We start from the raw sequence: 7163 nt of genomic DNA, 5'->3' as shown, positions 1-7163 counted from the left end.
AAGGCGCACGTCCCAGGAGAGGCAGTCCTCTGGGTGGAGGACGTCGCCCGTCTCTGGCCGAGCCTCTGAGTCCCGTGCCAAGGTGCTGACTCATTCCATGCACTCCCGAGGCCTGCCCGTGCTGCAGGGCGACAGGGAGCCTCGTCTCACTTGGAGGCTCTCCAACAGACACCCTGACGTAGCACATGCAAGGCCTGGACACGCCGGTCCTGCTCGAGCAGCGTCTCCATTATGTCTTTTTCTCCCATGACCAGGAGCAGGAGTAGAGAGACGGCACGCCCATCGGGGCCTCGACGCCGCGGTCCCCCTGGCCCCAGCCGGCTTGGATCACAGCACATGTGTGGCACAGTGTACTCGAAGTCTCTGGATGTGTGCTGGGACTCCGCGTGAAGCCCAGCCTCGTGGAGTGCTGCCTCCCTCCAGCCCCGTGTGGCCTCCCGCTGCTCCCGGGGCCGTCTGCTGCCGGCTTCCTCTCTCCATTCAGGGCTCATGGACAGTAGGTGCCTATGGTGGACGGAATTCTGAGCACAGGGAGGACCCAGTCACAATCTGGGATGTGTCAGGAAGCTTGGGGCGTGGTGTCAGCAGAGTCCTGCCACAAAAACTGTCAGGCCATCACGTGACACAGCACCCCCGGCCATCTGATCCCATCTGCGGCCCCCAGCCCCGCACTGTGTTCCCGCCACACTGGTCCCTTGGTCGGACACACAAGCACACTGTGGCCTCCAGTGTGCAGGGTGTTCCAGTGGCTCCTCTGACAGGAACACCCCACCTCGACCTGCTCCGCCGTGCCTGTCACAGCGCGGCCCGTGTCACCACGGCCTCCCAGCCACATCTCCATCTCAGCACCCAGTGGGCCCTCCCCCTGGCTTCCCCACGGCATGCTCACTGCTTGACCCGAGCGATCAGCTTGTTCCGTAATGTCTGTCTCTTCCGACTAAGAGGCAGTGCCCAGGCTGGGCTCTGCCGCACTGCTGCCCACCGGCCTGGGTCCCCGTGTGGCCAATGAGCAGCTGAATTCATGCAGGAGGGAGATGCCGTCCATGATGGTTTACAACGACAGCAGCAGCAGGAGCAGCCAGGGAGCCCAGGAGGGTCTGTGAGACTCCCGTGTGTCATGGGCAGTGTCCCGCACTTTCACCTTTAGATACATGGGAGTATTTTTAATCTGCAGGACGGAGACTTTAAAGTTCAGTAGCAGGTCCCAAAGGCAGGAAGGGAGAGGCTTAGATTCCCGAACTTGCTTCCCAGACAGCAGGTCACGCAACCAGTCAGCAGTGGGAGCCCCTGGGCCCCAAACAAACCCCCAAAACCAAGGAGAGGGTGAACCACCAGGAAGCGAATGCAAAGTGACATTCCAAGTCTGACAGAAGGGGCCAGGAAGCCTACTGAGTCATGAGACTTCTGGGATGGAACAGGACAATCAAGTTCCGTATCAAGAAAACCAATACTTAAATGAGACGGCGACAAATACAGTTCCATGGCGCTTTTATATCGACGAGAAGGAGGCCCAGAACGCTTTCTCCTTGTTTATTGATTTCACATCCTTGAAAGGAAATATTTCCACAATTCAGGTAAGTTTTTATATGCTTATCCATGATTAGGAGGCCATGAAAACTATAAGTAAGATACAGTTAAAGAGAGTTCTAATAGTTTAGCAGTGTAATATTAAAGGAGATAATAGGTACATATTGTGAAACTTCTCAGTGTAAATTTCTAATGCAGTAAATATCAACATAACCCACAGAAGCCAAGAGTCCCTTGGGATCCTCACTATGTCTTAAGAGTTTACAGGGGTCATCAGAAGACTGGGAAGTTTGACAATGACTTTTCTTACGTAAAGCTTGCTTTACAGCCATCCTGACGAATTCTGAAAACAAGCCTCACAGGGTCGAGCTGACAGTAACTGCTGGCCAGGACGCACTTCCGTGCTCTAATTCTGTGACAAGGAGCATCGTCAGAGCTTTCACAGTGATAATGCCTCCGGACAGATTTCATGGTGATAATACTGTCAGACAGAGAGCTTTCAGCGATAAGCACCATTCACTAAAAGGACATGGTGGTAAGGTACCAGTAGGTGGTATGATGGTTACACTGCTGGACCCCATGTAGTCACCCGCAGTTGGAGTCCCGGACCTGCAGGCTTAAAACTTATACCAGGCGCATGCCCGGAATCCCGAGAGGAGAATGCAGAAGGGGCTGCAGTGTGGCCATCCCCCTGGGGGTGACTTCTCACTTTGTCTTTCTCTGTCTTTCTGGTGAGCACACGTGCCCAAATAGGAAAAATCTCTCTCTTAAAAAAAAAAAAAAGTGTTGGTTAAGCCGAAGCAGATTCATCCATGATCAAAGAACTTCAGAATACAAGAAGCAAGTCTGTCAGAACCCAAGATGGGCATAGCGTAATCATGGCTGGAGATTTCACTAATCGTTCGTTTCCAGCAGGTAAAAGGACAAAGACCAAAACCAGAGTTTAAATCAATGAATAAAATACTTGAAAAACACTGTCAACCAATTTGTCACTTACAGAATATTCCTCCCCAATGACAAAACACACTTCCCAATGTACAACGACCATTTACCAAGACAGACTGTCCTGACGGGTCATCAAACATTTCAAGGGATTGAAAATACAGAGTAAATTTCCTAAAACCACCATAAAACTAGAAATAATAACTGGAAGATACCCCTTCCCCTAGGGGTATCTTCTGGGTATCCATTTGATATTTAACAGGTTTCACAAAAAAACACAGACCAAAACAAATTACAAAATAAATCTCAGACTATTTTGAACTAAACCTTAATGTTTCGAAGCCCATCGAGATTTGTGAAATGCAGCTAAAACTGAGAAGAGAGGCCTAAAATCAATCATCGGAACTTCTATCTTAAAAAGCTAGGAGAAGAAAAGAAAACTAAGCCCAAACCAAGTAGAAAGGAAAAAATAAAAATAACTGCAGAAACCAGTGTTAGGCTTTTGTGAAACCCATGGCATGGCTCCTGGTTTTCTATGCAAAAATGCGTCATGACTTTCCAGACAGCCCAACAGAGCATGAGCGAGTGACAGAAAGGGTGACACCGGAAGCCGTTCCTTCGATGCCCCACAGACGCGCTGACGCCCGGCCCCTGGTGTACAGGGGAGCAGTGTGGACCACTCAGCCAGGCCGAGGACAGTGGACACAGCGCCAAGTCTGGGCGGGTGCAGAGGAGACTGCACAGAACTGTGTGCCCAGAAACGCAACATTCACACGCATGGACAGACTCCTCGAAGGCACAGTCACCAAAACCAAAATCAGAGGAAATGGAAAACATGAACATTAGAGAAAGTCACATTTCAGAACTCCCCACAGAGATCTTCAGGCCAGACAGCTTCGCAGGCAGACCCCGTCACACGGGGCAGAGAAAGAGGGTGCCAAGCCCGCAGGCACTGGGGAGTAGGCCCCAGGCAGTGGCGTGTCCCTGGACCGCAGACGCAGGCCCTCACGTGTGGCCCTGGGAGGAAGGTCGGAGCCCACTTCCAGTCCAAACTGCGGCTTCTCACAACACGAGCACAACACCCACAGCCTCGCCAGCCAGCTGTGCCCCAAACTGCGGCTGGACCGTGTCAACTTAGGGCAGTGCCGGCTTGGCCCCGGGGAGCCCCACGATCTTGCCAGCCTTGTTCTGAACCAGCCCTCCGAGCGGCACGCGTCGCCTGGCGGTTGGAGCTTGCCGCTCTCTGCACTGTGCTATGCGGGCGAGTTGTTACACGGGCACGCACAACTCCGGAGAGACTGCTGCAAACACGGGCCCACCCACCAACTCCTCTGTACCCACCTCTCCGGGGCTATTTTTCTACATCGGGAGCCTTGATATCTTAATGAAATGAAAAGCCATTCTAACTGGTCTAGTGTGGTATTTCTCACGTTCTAACACATTTAGCCCACAGACTTTTTAGAAATAGTGAAAAAGAAGCTGAATCTCTAAACGGGTATCGAAGGAGAGGCTTTCTGGCTCCAGGACACGTGGCCGAGTTGAACCTGTCCGTCTTCTCCAGCACAGCCAGCCCTCCCAGCACACTTCCTCGGGGCCGTGAGGGCTCTCTGGGACCCCGTGTACGAATGCTTGTCTGCCTCAGCAGTAGGTTCTCCTGCGGAGCTCATTCTACGGAGGCTTGTGAGTCAGCACTGGAGGGACACTCAACTTACCAATCGGGCTACAGACACCCTGAACGTCGGACATGCCATATGGAATCGAGGGATGGCAACGTTAAAGATCTTGTCTTTAAAGTACAGAAAGTGGAAGGTGTAATACCCTTCCATGTATCCTGACGTCGTGGAGAACGTGGTACAACTGGTGTATTCGTACACCCGGCCTGGGCTGATGATCGGAAACTCACCTGCAAAGAAAACAGTCCAATAAACCGAGATAGAGGCCTTCTTCATCACAGCAAGTGGAGTGGGCTCCCTATGGGACTGGATAAACTGTGCGCAAGTCAACGCACAGCTAGGGACACATCTGGGGGCCACAGGGTGGCGTGGGGGTGGGTGAGGTGCTGGGTACCCACAGGGCTGACCATGGTTCACAACTTGGACCCAGCAGCCTGAAAAAGACACTGGGTTCACATGCATGCGTGCCCAAAATCCTGAGAGGAAAATGGAGAAGGGACTGTGGCGCGGATGTGGCCATCCCCCCAGTGACTTCTCACTGTCCCTCTCCCATTCTCTCTTCCCCTCTCCAGCGAGTGCATGTGCCCTATAGGAAAAAGAGAAACAACAACAAACCTTTTAAAAAGAAAAAAGCAATCTGAAAGTAAACGCAACGCAGTACTCCCAGGGATGGTCATGAGCAAGTGTCTGACTCGGCGTGTGCATGACGCACGCATTTTCACTCTCCCAGTTCTCTACACGGGTGAGGACAGCTCCTAGAACAGGAGTGCATCTCCTTTTCGCAGTGCTCTGAGGCACTGAGGACACAGCCCGTAAGGCATGGACACTGTGTGTCACGGTCAGACGCTCGTGCAGTCGGAGACGTGGCCATCAGCGGCTAACACAAAGCCGGGAGACGCACCCTGAGCACTGACGACAGACAGGAGTCGTCTCACGGGAGACAGCCATATGCTAGTGGGCTGACAGAGACGCGTTACGGCTTTAAGGGCCAGCAGGTGGCAAGGTGGTGAAGGGGCTGGACGGCCACATGGTCAACAGTTTGAGTCCCGGACCAGGTGGCCTAAGTTCACACTGGGCTCAAAATCCCAGTGTGTGCGTGCCCCAAATCACAAGAAGAGAGAAGGGACTGCAGAATGGCCATCTCCCCTGGGAGGCCATTTCTCATTTCCCTCTGACTCTGCCTCTCTCCAGTGAGCACACACTCCCTATGGCCAAAAAAAAAAAAAAAAAAATTATGGCTTTAATGAAATTCCTTAGCACTGCATCTTCAAGTCAGCACAGGAAAAATTCATTAAATAAACATATAGAATATGAATTTAGTCATGGCAATCAATTTAAGACTTTTTTTCTTTAGAAGTTTTGCTATAGGGTGTGTGCACTCTCAAGAGAGAGACAGAGACAGTGAGAGGGAAAGTGAGAGATCACATGCATGCACGTGACCCCACCAGGGTCACGGCCACACCGCCACCGCTCTTTCTCCTGGGGTCGTGGGTATGCACACACACACCTGGTGTGAGTTTCTTTTTCTTTTTTTCTATAACTCTTTTTAAAAAGAATTATTTATTATTATTTTTTATTTATTCATTCATTTATTTTAATTGACCAGGGAAAGACACACAGAAAGAGAGGGAACATGAGAAAGCAAGCCGCCAGGTACAGGACTCGAACCATGGTCGGCCACGTGGGAGTGTCCAGTCCTTAGCCACCACGCCACCTGCTGGCCCCAACTTGGTGTAAGTTTCAAGCCATGGGTCCAAGATTTGAACTGTGGTTGGCCATATGGGAGCCCAGTGATGTAACCACCATGCCACCTATCGGCACCAGGAATTTAAAACGTTAAACTGATTTCTGCATGATCGTGGGACGGATAATGGACACGTATAGTACAAATGTTATTTTCCTGACACATATATTCGAATCTGAAAAATTCAAACAAGAAACTTAAGATAATCATAACTTTTAAAAAAGTTGAATGTCAATTGTAATTAGAACTAAAATGACTAAAATTCACAAACAATAAAAATCTCTGGTATTAATTCTTTTCTTTTCTTTTTTTCAGATATTTTTGGCATGCACTCACAGGGGAGACAGAGACAGAAAATGAGAAATCACCCTCCCGGGGGGGATGGCCACACCATAGTCCCTTCTCCTCCATTCACCTCCCAGGATCTTGGGCAAGCATGCACACATGCCCAGTATGACTTTTCAAGCCACCGGGTCTGGGACTTGAACCGCGGTTGACTACAGGAGTCCAGCGACATACCCATCATGCCATCTACTGGTCCCATGTGCTATTAATTTTTTTTTTTTTTTTTTTTGGAGAGGTTTTTTGCTATAGGGCACATGCGCTCGCCAGAAAGACAGAGAAAGACGGAGAGACAGAAAGCGAGAAATCACCCCCCGGGGGGATGGTCACGCCACAATCCCTTCTCCTCCATTCTCCTCTCGGGATCTTGGGCACGCACGCACATGCACCCGGTGTGAGTTTTAAGCCACTGGGTCCGGGACTCGAACCATGGTTGACTACATAGGAGTTCAGCAACATAGCCATTACGCTAACTGCTGGTATCCTCATGTGCTATTAATTTTAACATCTCCTTCCAAACCTCAGTAAGACAGCCAAGATGAAACTCAGTTTCTCTTTCACCCCTCTGCTTCTAACTGCGGAGTAATGAATGACCCGTCGGAAACCTGGGGAACACAGGTGAGGAGCAATCCCAGAATGACCAGGTCTACTGTGATCTTAGACAAGTTTCTGGATAATTTTATTGTAATTTCTGATTCACGTGTAACTGCTGTACACCTTGTGGCGTGTGGCATGGCTTTTCCAAGGCATGCGCGTGCTGCCTCATGACTGAATCCAGGAGGGGAACGTAGCTGCCACCTCCAGCACTGGCCAGGCGACACCTGCTCTGCCGGCTGCTCGTAGCTAGATACGTAAGGCCCTAACCATGTGGCACCGTCCTGTGACCACTCCAGCAGGTCACACATGCCCTTGTCTTGGCCACCCAGCTCCGCCTG

General features: G+C 50.9%; 1 protein-coding gene across 1 annotated transcript in view; it reads right to left on the bottom strand.

Moving 5' to 3' along the window:
• The window catches only part of FBXO3 (F-box protein 3), a gene marked incomplete at its 5' end in the record, with an annotated part of 28630 nt that overhangs the window by 2441 nt on the left and 19026 nt on the right, over positions 1–7163 (bottom strand). Inside the window, 1 exon segment of the mRNA XM_014593076.2 lies at positions 4182–4372. Within this exon segment, the coding sequence (XP_014448562.2) occupies positions 4182–4372 (191 nt within the window).

Source organism: Tupaia chinensis, unplaced genomic scaffold, assembly GCF_000334495.1.
Source record: "Tupaia chinensis unplaced genomic scaffold, TupChi_1.0 Scaffold139733_1, whole genome shotgun sequence".
In the NCBI taxonomy this organism is placed as follows: Eukaryota; Metazoa; Chordata; class Mammalia; order Scandentia; family Tupaiidae; genus Tupaia; species Tupaia belangeri.
Note: the sequence above shows the minus strand (reverse complement) of the source record. Positions and strands in the feature narration are given on the sequence as shown.